Raw genomic sequence first — 19,827 nt, 5'->3', positions numbered from 1 at the left:
AACACACAGGCTGAGTGGTAGCTCCTCCCCTCTGGAACGGTCCCAGAAACCTGTGGTTTCAACCATGTGTGGGCGTCGACATCAAATGCATGAAGGACATTGCAGAAATTATAACCTGGGTTAGTCCTCCCTCCCCAGAGGTAGACAGTATCTTCAATCAGCACAGCTGTGTTGTCCAGGCGCCTGGAGGGAACCTCAAGGTGAGGTTCTCCTGTTCCAGGGGTCCCTGGGGTCAACTTCCTCCAGGATAAAGACACTGTGTTGAAGACGTGTACTTCAATGTGATCCATCTGGTATACGTCTCCTCCAAAGCAGTAGATCTCGTGTCCGACCACCACAGCAGCAGCCTGGTCCTCCCTATGTTCTCCTTCCAGATGTATCGTCCAGTGAAACATTTCACACAGCAGCTCCACCGTCAATGAGTGTTGACAACTAACTTACAGACTAACTTGTTAGGATGAAGGCAGCTGAGGTTTCCTTGTTGCAAGTCACTAACTGATGTTTAGAGTATCGGACACTTATTTATAAACAACAATGATATGGTTGTGATGTCATTGCATGATTACGTCATATTGTAGGATAGCTAATGATTTCACACAATGAGTGGCCAATTGGATATATGACATCATTCCTCCATATTTGGGCATATTCATGGAAAGAAATAAACACAGACAGGCAACACCAGAACAGTAGTGGGTTTGGACACTATTCCGCTGGTTGTAAGTCGTGACTCTGCATTTTGGGTCCAGCACATTTTGAAAGCGTAACAATGCCGCTCCATTCATTGTCATTGCAACGTTTGTGTTCTAAAACAAACTATAGCCGTTTTGCTCGTCTACATTTATGACGTAAAGTCTCCGTTGGTTTAACGTTTGTGTCTAAAAGGCATAGAGTATTAAAAGGATAGAGATTGATCTGGCGCGAAGCTCCGCCCCCCTCCGCTATTCATGTCAGTGGAAGTTGCTCAGTGGCTTTTTGAAGCAGCCGGAGGGACCGTCTACTTCCGCCTTTTTGGGCGCATTTCCGCATTTGGACCGCCACATTTTGGGTGGTCCAATGCGGAAGATCAACCGAGCGCTCCATGTTAAAGCCCAGCTGCTGCACGGGGGTTTCCTCGTCATGAATCCACGGGTCCGCCTGCAGTCCTTCCTCTTACCACTAGGGCCCAGCGCTTCAACGTTGGAGTGCCTAGCTGGCCCCTTGGTGAAAGGTGAAGAATAGACACTATAGCTCAGAGGCGTGCAGAGATTGGCTATAGTCGCGTAACGATTATAGCCATTTCATGACGGTATGTCATGAAAGGTGCTATACGAATAAAGTTGTATTATTATTATTATTTCATCATCATCATCATCATCATCATGTAGCCATGGGTCACATGACAGTGTGGGCTTTCGGAGAGAAAAAAAAATCACACCCGTGTGAAGTGAGGGGCGCTCTTATCATCGTACATCGTCACATTCCGGCCAATCACAATAATTGCCGTCCTCACTTTTGTCTTCGATGTTTGTGTTTCACGAACCCTCGAAGCTGGACATAGGGGGAGGGGCTAGGGGAGGGGCTAGGGAGAGGCGCAAGGGGGAGGGGCTAGTGGAGGGGCTAGGGGGAGGGGCTAGGGGAGGGGCTAGGGAGAGGGGCTAGGGGGAGGGGCTAGGGGAGGGGCTAGGGGGAGGGGCTAGCGCCCTGCAAAGATTGTCCAAAGTCGCCTCTGACAGTGTGGGCGAATCACACTGGTGTGAAGTGAGGGGTGCTCTTATCATCATATATCATCACTTTCCTGTCCTCACTTTCCTCATCCTCAGTCCCGTCGTGCTCGGCCAATCAAATTATCGACATGGGGTGCTCAGCCAATCAAATCATCGATATGGGGTGCTCACAACCAATCAAAGCTGGGCATGGGAGTGGCTAGAGCCCGGGGAAAAAAAATAGTTCAAAGTCGTCATTGGCAGGGAATGAGTTTTTAATATGCTGACATTACCTCAGTGCTGTTTAGCGCCCTCTAGGGGCTGGCCAATGACTTTTTGACTTGTTCCTGGTTCTCTATGTCCTTGAGAAGCAACACTTTTTCACTCTTCTGCTCTCACCACACGTGTACGTACAGTATGAGGCTACGCAGCGAGCTAAACATAGACTGACACCACGCTAGACAGGAACGCCCAGAAATGTCACATCCGGTTTTAGCCCGGGATAAGAATGTTCTATGGCTGCCAATGCAACTTGGTCCAGTCGCGCTGTTGCCAGTCATGGCTGCCAGTTCCCACCTGATGTTGTGTGGGAGTTCAGACTGCTCCAGACCGTACTGAATAACTGCTAGCTTACATAATGTTTTGAGGCTAGGACTGAAGTCTAACACATACAGGTCATCACTGGATCCTCCAAAGAGGATGACCCGATCTCCCAGCATGCAACAGCACATATCCGTCATCCCATGTGGGCGTTTCCCCTTGGGCTCAACCTTCTTCCAGGAGAAGGTCTCTGGGTTGAATCTCCACAGATCATTGAAGTAATGGTTTTTGTTATTACGGCCACCAAATATGTACAGCTCTCCATTGTAGGTAAAGGCTGAATGATCATAGTGTCCTTCTGGTAGAAGCTGTGTAGAAGGTGTGTTCATCCAGTGGTTGGTCTCTGTGTCAAACACTCTGATGGTGTTCTTCTGACCCCCCCCACAGCCCCCAAATACAAACATCTTTGTCCCGATGATGGTAGCAGAGTGACACCATGAAACAGGAGGTGGAGTTCCTCTGGTGTTGATTAAAGCCCAGACCATTGTGGTGGAGTCCAACTTGTAGATGTCATTAGTGAGTCCAGTCAGCTGGGTCCATCCTCCATGAATAAACATGACCTTCCCCAAGACACAAGCTGAGTGGTATCTCCTCCCCTCTGGAGCGGTCCCAGAAACCTGTAGTTTCAACCATGTGTGGGCGTCGACATCAAATGCATGAAGGACATTGCAGAAATTATAACCTGGGTTAGTCCTCCCTCCCCAGAGGTAGACAGTATCTTCAATCAGCACAGCTGTGTCGTCCAGGCACCTGGAGGGAACCTCAAGGTGAGGTTCTCCTGTTCCAGGGGTGACTGGGGTCAACTTCCTCCAGGATAAAGACACTGTGTTGAAGACGTGTACTTCAATGTGATCCATCTGGTATACGTCTCCTCCAAAGCAGTAGATCTCGTGTCCGACCACCACAGCAGCAGCCTGGTCCTTCCTATGTTCTCCTTCCAGATGTATCGTCCAGTGAAACATTTCACACAGCAGCTCCACCGTCAATGAGTGTTGACAACTAACTTACAGACTAACTTGTTAGGATGAAGGCAGCTAAGGTTTCCTTGTTGCAAATCACTAACTGATGTTTAGTGTATCGGACAATTATTTGTAAACAACAATGATATGGTTGTGATGTCATTGCATGATTACGTCATATTGTACGATAGCTAATGATTTCACACAATCTCATTGGCCATATTTGGGCATATTCATGGAGAGAAATAAACACAGACAGGCAACACCAGAACAGTAGTGGGTTGCACCACCAGAACGTAAGTTCTGTGTTAAGTTAGGGAGTAAAGTCCTTACTAGAGGCTCACTGACTACTAGTTAGTTTGTAACTAGTGGCTTACTAAAGTGTGTTGCACCACCACCGTTTAAAGGTTTTATGACATTCATTTTCATTTATTTTTATTTTTCTTTTTTCTTTTAGGTTTTATGACCTCAATTACACCCAAAAAACCTGAACCTTGAACATTCAGTGGATTTTCTGTGGTCTGAAGTTTTCTTTGGAGTTTGGAAGCCTTTTGAGCTACAATGAAAACAGGCAACACAGTGAAAACAGTGACATCTGCTGGCAAATCCCATTGACATATATGGGATTTGCAGGCTCTTACATCACAAACTGCCGGCAAATCAGAGCACCTGTTTGAGCCAGAAAACCCCAGATCACAGAAGATTTACTGAATGTTAAAAGTTCATGTTTTTTGGGTGCAATTGAGATTAGAAAATCTCCAAAAATTCCAAAACCTTTTTTTTAATGTCACAATCCCTTTAAGGCACAACTAGTAGTTATGGCATACTAGTAGTTAAAGTTGAATGGAATATTGCCACTACTGTTGGAGCAACCATAAACTACACAGGACCTTAAACCTTACCTTAACCTTACCTTAAACTACACAGGACCTTAAACCTTACCTTAACCTTACCTTAAACTACACAGGACCTTAAACCTTACCTTAACCTTACCTTAAACTATACAGGACCTTAAACCTTACCTTAACCTTACCTTAAACTACACAGGACCTTAAACCTTACCTTAACCTTACCTTAAACTACACAAGACCTTAAACCTTACCTTAACCTTACCTTAAACTACACAGGACCTTAAACCTTACCTTAACCTTACCATAAACTACACAGGACCTTAAACCTTACCTTAACAGTTTCCGTGCTTTGAATGGATTACTCCAGGTTAATGTCGCTGCCATATCGGACATACGCGAGTTTTGTTTTATGTGTTTAATCCGCCGTAATGTAAACAAAAAAAATAAAATTCTTCTTCGCCGCGGAGAAAGAGAGTAGGCGCATCTGTTGTGATAAAAAAACCGGAAATCGTCACATGCTGTGGGCTGCTAGGGCTTCTGGGAAATTGAGGCCAATGGAAATGCATGGGGTGCAACGCCTCATTGAGACGAGTCTTGTGTGCGTCTTCCGGGTGCACCAAGATGGTGGATGGTACGATCGAATCATAACAAACCACGGGAGCTTTTTTTGCTGGATTTTCGCGGATTAAAAGCCCAAATAATTCAGCGTATGCTCTAAAGGTAATACAACAATCTCGGCAGTGAAGGGGGGTTGATTAAAAGTCCGATAAATCGTTTTCCGCAGTCAAACTGTTAACCTTACCTTAAACTACACAGGACCTTAAACCTTACCTTAAACTACACAGGACCTTAAACCTTACCTTAACCTTACCATAAACTGTCTTGTCTGTCTTGTCTGTCTGTGTTGTCTGTCTGTCCTGATAGAGCGGACATTAGTTGACGTTCTGAGGGGTGCTAGCCCTTATTAAGCCCAGCTGTGTGTGTGTGTGTGTGTGTGTGTGTGTGTGTGTGTGTGTGTGTGTGTGTGTGTGTGTGTGTGTGTGTGTGTGTGTGTGTGTGTGTGTGTGTGCGTGTGTCCTCTCCAGTTCCAGCCCACGTCGGAGCATGCCCTGTTCTCCAGCTCCGTGGTGGACATCTTCACTCAGCTCAACCAGAGCTTTGCCATCATCAGGAAGCTGGAGTGTCCTGATCCCGCCGTGGTGACGCGCTACAACCGCCGCTTCGCTACGGTGAGGCCCCTCCCCCTCCCCCTCCCCCCCCTGACCCCGCCGTGGTGACGCGCTACAACCGCCGCTTCGCTACGGTGAGGCCCCTCCCCCTCCCCCCTCCCCCCCTGACCCCGCCGTGGTGACGCGCTACAACCGCCGCTTCGCTACGGTGAGGCCCCTCCCCCTCCCCCTCCCCCCTCCCCCCCTGACCCCGCCGTGGTGACACGCTACAACCGCCGCTTCGCTACGGTGAGGCCCCTCCCCCTCCCCCCCCTGACCCCGCCGTGGTGACGCGCTACAACCGCCGCTTCGCTACGGTGAGGCCCCCCCTCCCCCCCCCCCAGAATGTTTAATATCTGAGCCTCAGACCACCAGAATGTTTAATATCTGAGCCACAGACCAGCAGAATGTTTAACCCATTCTGACCTGAGATCAGATTCATACGAGGTTTCCACTGGACACACACTGGTCTGATTAACCCATTCTGACCTGAGATCAGATTCATACGCGGTTTCCACTGGACACACACACTGGTCTGATTAACCCATTCTGACCTGAGATCAGATTCATACGCGGTTTCCACTGGACACACACTGGTCTGATGAACCCATTCTGACCTGAGATCAGATTCTAAAAATGTCAGTCGTTCTTCGATTTTTCAAAAATAGCAGACCTACAAGCTCGTAGCGCGCCACCCGTGGCGCGCTATGAGCTTGTAGATCTGCTATTTTTCAATAGCTAAAGCATAACATGATGCTAACACCAAATTGGGTTCCCGTTCAGAATGTTTAATATCTGAGCCACAGACCACCAGAATGTAAACTGTATTTTGTCGTGTCTCCTCAGACCATCTCCAAGGTCCTGCTGCAATACTGCACCCTGCTGGCCAAGAGCTTCCCCTCCTACTGCGAGAAGGAGAAGATTGTGAGTCTGTCTGTGTACAGTTAGTTAATAACTATAGACAGTGTGTGTACAGTTAGTTAATAACTAAAGACAGTCTGTGTTACAGTTAGTTAATAACTAAAGACAGTCTGTATACAGTTAGTTACCAACTAAAGACAGTGTGTGTACAGTTAGTTATCAACTAAAGACAGTCTGTATACAGTTAGTTACCAACTAAAGACAGTCTGTGTACAGTTAGTTAATAACTAAAGACAGTCTGTGTTACAGTTAGTTAATAACTAAAGACAGTCTGTGTACAGTTATTTACCAACTAAAGACAGTCTGTGTACAGTTAGTTAATAACTAAAGACAGTCTGTGTTACAGTTAGTTAATAACTAAAGACAGTCTGTGTACAGTTATTTACCAACTAAAGACAGTCTGTGTACAGTTAGTTAATAACTAAAGACAGTCTGTGTTACAGTTAGTTAATAACTAAAGACAGTCTGTGTTACAGTTAGTTAATAACTAGAAACAAAATTTCAAGAAATTTTACTGGGTGCCTGAAGCTCGCCAAGTCTGTGCAGCATTTGAGCCCTGTTTTAATGCTAACATGCTAATATGCTAACATGCTAATATGCTAACATGCTAATATGCTAACATGCTAATGCTAATATGCTAACATGATTATGCTAACATGCTAATGCTATCATGCTAACATGCTAATGCTAACATGCTAATGGTAACATGCTAATGCTAACATGCTAACATGCTAATCCTAACATGCTAACATGCTAATGTTAACATGCTGCTAACATGCTAACATGCTAATGCTATCATGCTAACATGCTAATGCTAACATGCTAATGCTATCATGCTAATGCTATCATGCTAATGCTAACATGCTAATATGCTAACATGCTAATGCTAACATGCTGATGCTAACATGCTAATGCTAACATGCTAATATGCTAACATGCTAATGCTAACATGCTAACATGCTAATGCTAATATGCTAACATGCTAATGCTATCATGCTAACATGCTAATGCTAACATGCTAATGCTAACATGCTAACATGCTAATGCTAACATGCTAATGCTAACATGCTAATGTTAATATGCTAATGCTAACATGCTAATATGCTAACATGCTAACATGCTAACATGCTAATATGCTAACATGCTAATGCTAATATGCTAACATGCTAATGCTAAGATGTCTGAGCTGTAAGGGTCCATTTGGTTTCGTTCAGGGGGGCGGCCCGGTTCCGGCGAGCCGCCCTGCTTCTGAAACGGTCGAGAAATGACAGAGCTACGTGTTTCCCCGATTTTCTCCATTGACTTTCAATGTGTGTGTGTGCGTGCACATGTGTGCATGTGCGTGCATGTGCGTTCTTGTGTGCGCGTGTTTGAGAGGTGGTCAACTTGACCTTGAATCATTAACAAAGTATCAATTTCACCTGGGCTAGGGCTAGTCTATGCGAATGCAAACACTATTGAAAGTTAAAACCACACTGACTCGGTGAGAGAACGTATGTCCGAACAAATTGCTCTATCGCAAAAAGTAAACGTCAAATGCAATTTTTGTTTTCGCCGTGAGTGACCCGAGACATTGAGGTACGCCGTGTGCGATCGTGGTATTGGTACGATAAAAAACGTGGTTATGAGAGCGAGTTAAGAAATTGTGTTTGTGATGAAAAAATTGCTGACTCATTCATGCATTTAACATGGAGTTGTATGACACATTATGATGGTACACCTGTCGCTTTCAGGGCTGTAGTTCACGTACCGTATGAATCTGGGCTGTGGTTGTGACATTGGGTGAAAGAGGACGAGTGTGGCTACAAAATTACCGAAACCCATGCGTGTAAAGTTAATATTTTGGCCGTGATGACGATTTGTTTGGAGAATTTCGCTACAGTCTTCAGATTGGCTTCTCCCTCTGACCCGCTCTCTCTCTGGCCGTGCGACACTGAGAGTCGAGATTTTTGCTCAGACCACACACACTTTGAACTGCGATAGCGGGCAAACCGTGCAACGTATTCGAATTCCGTCTGAACCACAACAAAGTCGATGGCCTCGTGTGCTGTTTGAGGTTTAAATCGTGTTTCTACGTAACATTATGCCAGAGTAATGTGGCTCCAAAGTAACGTGTCGTTTTCTGTTTTTACCCGCGTTTCCCCATTGACTTTGCATGGGGCATTTTTCGCGTCGTTTATTGCGAATTACGTCGGCACGGTAACCCGAAACGGAAAGAAAAGCACAAGCACACCATTCCCGGCCGAGCCGCACGTTTCGATGTATATATTGTGGGGCTTTGGTAAACCGTGCGGCCGGCCATAGACGTCAAAGTTTCGTGTCTTGATTATTATTGCGATTAAGTATGTGTTGCGGATTTCAACCTGTGTTTCTGCCATTGCATGGCAGGCACCCAGAACTAAAGACAGTCTGTGTACAGTTAGTTAATAACTATAGACAGTCTGTATACAGTTAGTTAATAACTAAAGACAGTCTGTGTTACAGTTAGTTATTAACTAAAGACAGTCTGTGTACAGTTAGTTAATAACTAAAGACAGTCTGTATACAGTTGGTTAATAACTAAAGACAGTCTGTATACAGTTAGTTAATAACTAAAGACAGTCTGTGTACAGTTAGTTAATAACTAAAGACAGTCTGTGTTACAGTTAGTTAATAACTAAAGACAGTCTGTGTTACAGTTAGTTAACACTAGGAAGGCTGAAAAAAATTCACTACTACTCAGTCGGCTAAACGGTCAGGGGGACCATGTTTTTGGTGCGATTTGATTGGCCACTCTCTCCCCCACTCGTCCCTCTCCAGCTGGAGAAGACATTGTTCAAGCCTGCATCCCATTTCCAACAAATTAAATCATATATGTTTCTAAACACATGTTTTCACTCCTAAAATGTATAAAACTAATAATACATGTGAAAAAGATATATTTTGCCGTTGCCCGTTAGTGCTATATTGCAACATAGCCATGGAAGAGTGTCGCGTTGCTGCCTTCTGTTGTTTTTTTTTTCCTTCCAAAAGAGCCAAGATCACTCGTCTTTTCTCGTGTGTTATCGATGTAATTAACAGTTTCCGTGCTTTGAATGGATTACTCCAGGTTAATGTCGCTGCCATATCGGACATACGCGAGTTTTGTTTTATGTGTTTAATCCGCCGTAATGTAAACAAAAAAAAGAAAATTCTTCTTCGCCGCGGAGAAAGAGAGTAGGTGCATCTGTTGTGATAAAAAAACCGGAAATCGTCACATGCTGTGGGCTGCTAGGGCTTCTGGGAAATTGAGGCCAATGTAAACGAATGGGGTGCAACGCCTCATTGAGACCAGTCTTGTGTGCGTCTTCCGGGTGCACCAAGATGGTGGATGCTACACTCGGATCATAACAAACCAGGGGAGCTTTTTTTGCTGGATTTTCGCGGATTAAAAGCCCAAATAATTCAGCGTATGCTCTAAAGGTAATACAACAATCTCGGCAGTGAAGGGGGGTTGATTAAAAGTCCGGTAAATCGTTTTCCGCAGTCAAACTGTTAATATATGTGACCCCACGCGATGTACAGACTGCTTGACTAGGCATGTAAACATGACATAATTGTATTAATGTTTAAGTGTAATGATGTTATTGACCGGATTGTCCGTAGTCTTCCAGCCGTTAGCTTACAGTTGCTAATATTATAAGCTAACAACATTACTAAAGCCAATGTATTGCATTAAATGCGGCCTGTCCGCGGTAAATTACTTATACAAGTGAGTCGCGTTATATTTACCTAAATTACCAGCCAAAGTACATTCCAAATAAACAATTATTAGCCACGTTATGTTGTTCGTCTTTTCAAATAAGGCCGTTAGCACTGTGAATTCAACATCCGGTGAGAAATGGAAATACAGTGGGTGGGCTTTAGACCGGATGTAAGACTTGCACACTAGCAACAGCAGCAGCATTTGAGAGAGGGAGGAGGAGGGGAAAAATATTCTCGCAAGCATTCTCGCTTCATGGAAAGTAAATGTCGGTCGAGTCTAACCGAGCATTCAATAATGATATAATAATAATAATAACAATGATAATAATCATTGTATTCATATTCCTATTATCTTATCAAAATAATAAACAAATTCCAAGTTAATTAACCAGCCAAACGTATATGATTTAATTTGTTGGACATGGAATGCAGGCCTGAACAATGCCGTCTCCAGCTGTCGGAGGTGACAGACGAGTGGGGGAGAAAGGGTGACGGCGGTCGATTGTGCCGATTATAGTCAGACTGAGTAAGAGATATATGCCTAAAATCATATTTACAAAACGTTTCAAATGGGGGAAAAAACAGAGATGATTTCAATCGAATATTTAGAAAAAGTCATGCAAGGGGAACTTTCTCTGGACTCCATGGGCTAAGAAAATAAACATTGAAATCTCAAATTCGGTCAGAACGGCTGCTCAGACTTCCTAGTGTTAATAACTAAAGACAGTCTGTGTACAGTTAGTTAATAACTAAAGACAGTCTGTGTACAGTTAGTTAATAACTAAAGACAGTCTGTGTACAGTTAGTTAATTACTAAAGACAGTCTGTGTACAGTTAGTTACCAACTAAAGACAGTCTGTATACAGTTAGTTAATAACTATAGACAGTCTGTGTACAGTTAGTTAATAACTAAAGACAGTCTGTGTACAGTTAGTTAATAACTAAAGACAGTCTGTGTACAGTTAGTTAATAACTAAAGACAGTCTGTGTGCAGTTAGTTAATAACTAAAGACAGTCTGTGTACAGTTAGTTAATAACTAAAGACAGTCTGTGTACAGTTAGTTAATAACTAAAGACAGTCTGTGTACAGTTAGTTAATAACTAAAGACAGTCTGTGTACAGTTAGTTAATAACTAAAGACAGTCTGTGTACAGTTAGTTAATAACTAAAGACAGTCTGTGTACAGTTAGTTAATAACTAATAGATTAATCCACTGAAGGAATAACTGATTTTGATTTTTTTTAACCGCTGTTTAAACGTACTGTGAGAATGATATACTAGCGATGCTGCACTAAGTCGTTCAATGTCGTATTTAGCACAGAATGAGTTTAATGCCCCCCTCCCCCTGTCCCCCCCCCCTGCCCCCCCCCCTGTCTCCCCCCCCCCCTCCCCCTGTCTCCGTAGCCATGTGTGCTGATGAACAACATTCAGCAGATGAGGGTCTTATTGGAGAAGATGTTTGAGTCCATGGGAGCACGGAGGGTGAGCTGAGACACACACACACACACACACACACACACACACACACACACACACACACGTGTCCATGCGAGCCAAGCGGGTGAGCTGAAACACACATGCACGTGCACACGCACGCACACACACGCACACACACACACACACACACACACACACACACACACACACACACACACACACACACACACACACACACACACACACGTCATTGTCTATTCAAACACATACACATTTGGATGAAGTTAGTCCCAGGCTAAACCGTACATGCTTTCCAGTCTTGTGTATATTATGCAACACTTTTTCACACAGTGTGATTTGATAAAGTAATCCACCTGGCGGCTGTGGCTCAGGAGGTAGAGCAGGTCGTCCAATGATCCGTGGGTCGGCGGTTCGAATCCCGGCTCCTCCTCCCGTCTACATGTCGAAGTGTCCTTGGGCAAGACTCTGAACCCCAAATTGCTCCCGATGTGCTGGTTGGTACCTTGCATGGCTTCCGCCGCAATCGGTGTATGAATGGGTGAATGTAATGCACAATCTATGTAAAGCGCCTTGGATAAAGGCGCTATATAAATGCACCATTTACCATTTATTTTACCACCTGATATAACATATTCCACTAGGAATAGAGGGTATATGATGAGCATGCATAACGTGAGTCACAAATTGAATTTAATGTTGATTGAATTCATTTTATGCAATCAAATATATAGGATTTCCTCTGTCATGTCTGGCTGTACATTTCCTGTCAGCTGTCACAGGATGTGATGAGCTGTCGTGTAGTGACAGAGTGTCTTCGTCATGTTGGTCGATTAGTGATGGTTGCCTCGGCCGGTGTTTGAATCCCGAGGTGTCCTTGAGCAAAGACAAGCGAACCGGCGATAACTGCTCCCGATGAGCCTCGCGATGGCTTCTCTGCCGTCGGCGGTGTGTGTGTGAACATGAAGTGTGATTAGGCACTAACCTATAGAACGAGGGCTTGTACAGTATAGGCCTACAGTACAGTACAGTACAGTACAGTACAGCAGCGCGAGTACAGTGCAGCACCACTCACTTCAGACTGGTCTGATATGTTTTTTAATTAAATTCTTTTGAAAGACTTTTGTGTTTTGTTTGTGTTTTTCTATTCAGTTCACTGATGAGGAGGAGAGGGTAGGTCTGGTCCACTAGTCTCCTAGTCCCTAGTCCCTAGTCCCTAGACCCTAGTCCCTAGCCCCTAGCCCCTAGCCCCTAGACCCTAGCCCCTAGTCCCTAGCCCCTAGTCCCTAGTCCCTAGACCCTAGTCCCTAGTCCCTAGTCCCTAGTCCCTTGACCCTAGCCCCTAGACCCTAGCCCCTAGCCCCTAGACCCTAGTCCCTAGCCCCTAATCCCTAATCCCAAGTTTCTAGGCCCTAGCCCCTAGCCCCTAGTCCCTAGTCCCTAGTCCTTAGACCCTAGACCCTAGTCCCTAGTCCCTAGCCCCTAGCCCCTTGTCCCTAGTCCCTAGTCCCTAGACTCTAGACTCTAGTGCCTAGACCCTAGCCCCTAGTCCCTAGACCCTAGTCCCTAGTCACTAATCCCTAGTCCCTAGACCCTAGTCCCTAGTCCCTAGTCCCTAGTCCCTAGACCCTAGTCCCTAGACCCTAGTCCCTAGCCCCTAGACTCTAGTCCCTAACCCCTAGACTCTAGTCCCTAGCCCCTAGTCCCTAGTCCGTAGCCCCTAGACCCTAGTCCCTAGCCCCTAGACTCTAGTCCCTAGCCCCTAGACTCTAGTCCCTAGCCCCTAGTCCCTAGTCCGTAGCCCCTAGACTCTAGTCCCTAGCCCCAATACCTGTATGTGTCCAGAAGGTAATGGTATAACATAACAGGATTATGTATAATGGCAGTAATCCAGTAACCTAACAAAGTGACTTTAGAAAGTAACACTCTGATCCTGCAGTATCCATTCCATCCCCTTGTTCCGTTCCTGCTGTTCCATCCTCCCCGCCCTCTTTACAACTGTCCAAACCCCACCGCGCCCCCAGTATCTAACAGTTACATCCTCTTTACAGCTGTCCAAACCCCACCACGCCCCCAGTATCTTAACAACAGTTACATCCTCTTTACAACTGTCCAAACCCCACCGCGCCCCCAGTATCTAACAACAGTTAGATCCTCTTTACAACTGTCCAAACCCCACCGCGCCCCAGTATCTAACAGTTACATCCTCTTTACAACTGTCCAAACCCCACCGCGCCCCCAGTATCTAACAACAATTACATCCTCTTTACAACTGTCCAAACCCCACCGCGCCCCCAGTATCTAACAACAGTTACATCCTCTTTACAGCTGTCCAAACCCCACCGCGCCCCCAGTATCTTAACAACAGTTACATCCTCTTTACAGCTGTCCAAACCCCACCGCGCCCCCAGTATCTTAACAACAGTTACATCCTCTTTACAACTGTCCAAACCCCACCGCGCCCCCAGTATCTAACAACAGTTAGATCCTCTTTACAACTGTCCAAACCCCACCGCGCCCCCAGTATCTAACAACAATTACATCCTCTTTACAACTGTCCAAACCCCACCGCGCCCCCAGTATCTAACAACAGTTACATCCTCTTTACAGCTGTCCAAACCCCACCGCGCCCCCAGTATCTTAACAACAGTTACATCCTCTTTACAGCTGTCCAAACCCCACCGCGCCCCCAGTATCTTAACAACAGTTACATCCTCTTTACAGCTGTCCAAACCCCACCGCGCCCCCAGTATCTAACAACAGTTAGATCCTCTTTACAACTGTCCAAACCCCACCGCGCCCCCAGTATCTAACAACAGTTACATCCTCTTTACAACTGTCCAAACCCCACCGCGCCCCCAGTATCTAACAACAGTTACATCCTCTTTACAACTGTCCAAACCCCACCGCGCCCCCAGTATCTAACAACAGTTACATCCTCTTTACAACTGTCCAAACCCCACCGCGCCCCCAGTATCTAACAACAGTTACATCCTCTTTACAACTGTCCAAACCCCACCGCGCCCCCAGTATCTAACAACAGTTACATCCTCTTTACAACTGTCCAAACCCCACCGCGCCCCCAGTATCAAACAACAGTTAGATCCTCTTTACAACTGTCCAAACCCCACCGCGCCCCCAGTATCTTAACAACAGTTACATCCTCTTTACAGCTGTCCAAACCCCACCGCGCCCCCAGTATCTAACAACAGTTACATCCTCTTTACAACTGTCCAAACCCCACCGCGCCCCCAGTATCTAACAACAGTTACATCCTCTTTACAACTGTCCAAACCCCACCGCGCCCCCAGTATCTAACAACAGTTAGATCCTCTTTACAACTGTCCAAACTCCACCGCGCCCCCAGTATCTAACAACAGTTACATCCTCTTTACAACTGTCCAAACCCCACCGCGCCCCCAGTATCTAACAACAGTTAGATCCTCTTTACAGCTGTCTAAACCCCACCGCGCCCCCAGTATCTAACAACAGTTAGATCCTCTTTACAGCTGTCCAAACCCCACCGCGCCCCCAGTATCTAACAACAGTTAGATCCTCTTTACAACTGTCCAAACCCCACCGCGCCCCCAGTATCTTAACAACAGTTAGATCCTCTTTACAACTGTCTAAACCCCACCGCGCCCCCAGTATCTAACAACAGTTAGATCCTCTTTACAGCTGTCCAAACCCCACCGCGCCCCCAGTATCTTAACAACAGTTAGATCCTCTTTACAACTGTCCAAACCCCACCGCGCCCCCAGTATCTTAACAACAGTTAGATCCTCTTTACAACTGTCCAAACCCCACCGCGCCCCCAGTATCTAACAACAGTTAGATCCTCTTTACAACTGTCCAAACCCCACCGCGCCCCCAGTATCTTAACAATAGTTAGATCCTCTTTACAACTGTCCAAACCCCACCGCGCCCCCAGTATCTAACAACAGTTAGATCCTCTTTACAACTGTCGAAACCCCACCGTGCCCCCAGTATCTTAACAACAGTTACATCCTCTTTACAGCTGTCCAAACCCCACCGCGCCCCCAGTATCTAACAACAGTTAGATCCTCTTTACAACTGTCCAAACCCCACCGTGCCAGAGTATCTAACAACAGTTAGATCCTCTTTACAACTGTCCAAACCCCACCGCGCCAGAGTATCTAACAACAGTTAGATCCTCTTTACAACTGTCCAAAGAAAACAGTTCAAAACGTTCTCACTCTCAGGTCAAGTTGCAGGGTGATGTCTACGGTTGTGTCTGACGAACGTGACATAACTCTTTTTTTCTATATAGTCTATGCTATATACTGCGACGGGAAAGCCATAATGCAATGACCCTGAGTGTGAGAATGTGTTGATAAAAAAAAAAACCTTACCTTCAGCAGTATTCACTCCTTAACCCATTCTGACCGGGCACCCATTTTGGTGTCAGCATCATGTTATGCTTTAGCTATTTAAAAATAGCAGATCTACAAGCTCATATCGCGCCACCGAGTGGCGCGATACGAGCTTGTAGGTCTGCTATTTTTGAAAAATCAAAGACACTTTTAGAATCTGATCTCAGGTCAGAATGGGTTAATAATGAAACTGTCAGGATGTGATAGACATTTTTAGAATCTGATCTCAGGTCAGAATGGGTTAAACAGCCCTGTAGTGTCCCTTCCCATGTGCTGTGTCCTACAGTATACTACAGTATGTACAGTATAGAGTAAACTACAGTATACTACAGTATATGTACAGTAAAGTCCATGTAACACTTGGCTGTGTGTTGGTGCTGCTTTCCTCCCCCCAAGCTTGAGAACGAAGAGGAAGGAGAGGATGTTGATGAGGAGGAGGTGGGTCTGTCCATTTTCAAAATAAAATAGAACGGCGCAACATCCTCCGATCTCGGTGCCGAGCCAAACTGTAAACTAACAGATGTCACGAAGAAAAGCAAAAAAAAATCACTTTTGTAATTTTGCTCCACGTATTTATTCACAATCACAGCAGGATTACAGTATACATTATTACAGCAGGAGGACATACAGCGTTACCTAAGTGAGTTGCGAGCCTTTGCTTTTCTTCAGGGTCTGTCCATTTTCCCCTCTTTAGACGTGTTGTATTTACGCTAATGTAAAGACACAAAGTACAAAATATGTATCGCGATGCTGCCCGTTTTTTTCCCCAGTTGAAAATACGTTAAGTCGTGTTTTGTCTTGAAGGAAAACGGCTGATTTCCAACCTAAATCCCGTTGTTCGGATGTGAGGAGTTCAAAGTATATTGTGGCAATACATACCCAACTGTTATGTCTTCTGTGTATTTCCTTTTCCGCTACAACGTTAATGTTGCAAAATGAACAAGCACGTAGTTTTAGCGTCATCGACAAAGGCTATAATAGTTTTTGGATTATTCATTATAGTTTTGTTTGACAAAACGCTTATTTGTAAGGTGCATAATTCAAAGAGGTCAGAGTAAGTATAGTAATTGAGATATAATAATTATACTATAGCCTATGATTATTAGTAATCTAACAATTCCACAATAACCAGCAGAGAGCAGACCCTTTGTTTACTTACATAATTCTATAAGTTGGGTTGTTTGAGATGCAGAGCTATAATACTAACCTACAGTAAAACAATAAATTGCTTTGAATTTACATGTAATGCATTTTGACATGTTTTGGGAAATTAATAGAGCTTTAATATAAATCCTTTCTATTGTGATGTATCGCCATCAAATCGCATCGTATCGCATCGTATCGCAATGTCCAGAATTGAATCGCCATCAAATCGTATCGGTAAGGGGGTGAATCGTATTGCCAGGATATTCCATATATCGCTAAAGTATCGTATCGCTGGCAGTGCATCGAGATGCATATATCGAATGGTGAGATGAGACGAGATTCACATGCCTAGTGTGTAGTGGTCAGTGTGTAGTGTGTAGTGTGTAGTGTGTAGTGGTTAGTGTGTAGTGTGTAGTGTGTAGTGGTTAGTGTGTAGTGTGTATCCCATCCCTTTATTTCTGTCACTCTCTCTCTCTGTGTCCATTACTGTCTCACTCTCTGTGTCCATTACTGTCTCACTCTCTGTGTCCATTACTGTCTCACTCTCTGTGTCCATTACTGTCTCACTCTCTGTGTCCATTACTGTCTCACTCTCTGTGTCCATTACTGTCTCACTCTCTGTGTCCATTACTGTCTCACTCTCTGTGTCCATTACTGTCTCTCTCTCTCTGTGTCCATTACTGTCTCACTCTCTGTGTCCATTACTGTCTCCAGCAGGCAAACTCAGACAATGAAGGAGACGACAACATGGTATGTACGGTAGTGTCCCATGTACAACATGATATGTACGGTAGTGTCCCATGTACAACATGATATGTACGGTAGTGTCCCATGTACAACATGATATGTACGGTAGTGTCCCATGTACAACATGGTATGTACGGTAGTGTCCCATGTACAACATGATATGTACGGTAGTGTCCCATGTACAACATGATATGTACGGTAGTGTCCCATGTACAACATGGTATGTACGGTAGTGTCCCATGTACAACATGATATGTACGGTAGTGTCCCATGTACAACATGGTATGTACGGTAGTGTCCCATGTACAACATGATATGTACGGTAGTGTCCCATGTACAACATGGTATGTACGGTAGTGTCCCATGTACAACATGATATGTACGGTAGTGTCCCATGTACAACATGGTATGTACGGTAGTGTCCCATGTACAACATGATATGTACGGTAGTGTCCCATGTACAACATGATATGTACGGTAGTGTCCCATGTACAACATGGTATGTACGGTAGTGTCCCATGTACAACATGATATGTACGGTAGTGTCCCATGTACAACATGGTATGTACGGTAGTGTCCCATGTACAACATGGTATGTACGGTAGTGTCCCATGTACAACATGATATGTACGGTAGTGTCCCATGTACAACATGATATGTACGGTAGTGTCCCATGTACAACATGATATGTACGGTAGTGTCCCATGTACAACATGATATGTACGGTAGTGTCCCATGTACAACATGATATGTACGGTAGTGTCCCATGTACAACATGGTATGTACGGTAGTGTCCCATGTACAACATGGTATGTACGGTAGTGTCCCATGTACAACATGATATGTACGGTAGTGTCCCATGTACAACATGGTATGTACGGTAGTGTAGCGTCATCGTGTCAGAGATGAGCTTAGCATCGCACTGCAGTTCACGTCACATTGGCTCAGTGTCAGACAGAAGAAAACACTCCTTTTCAGTAGTACAGTAGTTTTCTTATTTCTCATTCCATCAGGCAGTGTGCCTAAATAAGGCATTTGTTAACAGACGATAGCAAAAAACAAACATGTATCGAAAATATATCAAATGTCTGATTGCTGGATCAACAAATTATAATACACAATAGTGCCTTAGCAGATATAAACAATATTCTGTTGGTGCAAATATATCCTCAGTCTCAATTGATGCACAACTATACAAAATATGTAGTCACATCTGTAATTAAAGTGTTCTATATGATGACAGCTTTACATAGTGAACAGGATACGGAAAGCTACTTGCTTGATTCAAGTCAGACGTTGATTCAAGTCAGACGTTGATTCAAGTCAGACGTTGATTCAAGTCAGACATTGCCTGAGGAATGCTTTTTTACTGCATAGATGTGTATTTGGTGGAACAGCCTAAAACCAGCAGGCCATCCATTCTCCCTCAGGACTCTGACTCCATCCATTCTCCCTCAGGACTCTGACTCCATCCATTCTCCCTCAGGACTCTGACTCCATCCATTCTCCATCAGGACTCTGACTCCATCCATTCTTACCCTCAGGACTCTGACTCCATCCTTACCTCAGGACTCTGACTCCATCCTTACCTCAGGACTCTGACTCCATCTTTTCTCCCTCAGGACTCTGACTCCATCCATTCTCCCTCAGGACTCTGACTCCACCCATTCTCCCTCAGTACTCTGACTCCATCCTTACCTCAGGAATCTGACTCCATCCATCCTTACCTCAGGACTCTGACTCCATCCATTCTCCCTCAGGACTCTGACTCCATCCTTACCTCAGGACTCTGACTTCATCCTTTCTCCCTCAGGACTCTGACTCCATCCTTTCTCCCTCAGGAGTATGACTCCATCATTTCTCCCTCAGGACTCTGACTCCATCCATTCTCCCTCAGGACTCTGACTCCATCCTTTCTCCATCAGGACTCTGACTCCACCCATTCTCCATCAGGACTCTGACTCCATCCATCCTTTCTCCATCAGGACTCTGACTCCATCCATTCTCCCTCAGGACTCTGACTCCATCCATTCTCCCTCGGGACTCTGACTCCACCCATTCTCCATCAGGATTCTGACTCCACCCATTCTCCATCAGGATTCTGACTCCACCCATCCTTTCTCCATCAGGACTCTGAC

General features: G+C 45.0%; 1 protein-coding gene across 1 annotated transcript in view; it reads left to right on the top strand.

The window, feature by feature from the left end:
- LOC310867063 (protein unc-13 homolog B-like) overlaps positions 1–19,827 on the top strand; it is a gene marked incomplete at both ends in the record, with an annotated part of 127,538 nt that overhangs the window by 82,866 nt on the left and 24,845 nt on the right. The window contains 3 exon segments of the mRNA XM_083776857.1: positions 5,181–5,324; positions 6,150–6,227; positions 11,352–11,429. Of these exon segments, the coding sequence (XP_083632983.1) occupies positions 5,181–5,324; positions 6,150–6,227; positions 11,352–11,429 (300 nt within the window).

Source organism: Protomyctophum parallelum, assembly GCF_964188405.1.
Source record: "Protomyctophum parallelum genome assembly, chromosome: 11".
NCBI classification, from domain to species: Eukaryota; Metazoa; Chordata; class Actinopteri; order Myctophiformes; family Myctophidae; genus Protomyctophum; species Protomyctophum parallelum.
Note: the sequence above shows the minus strand (reverse complement) of the source record. Positions and strands in the feature narration are given on the sequence as shown.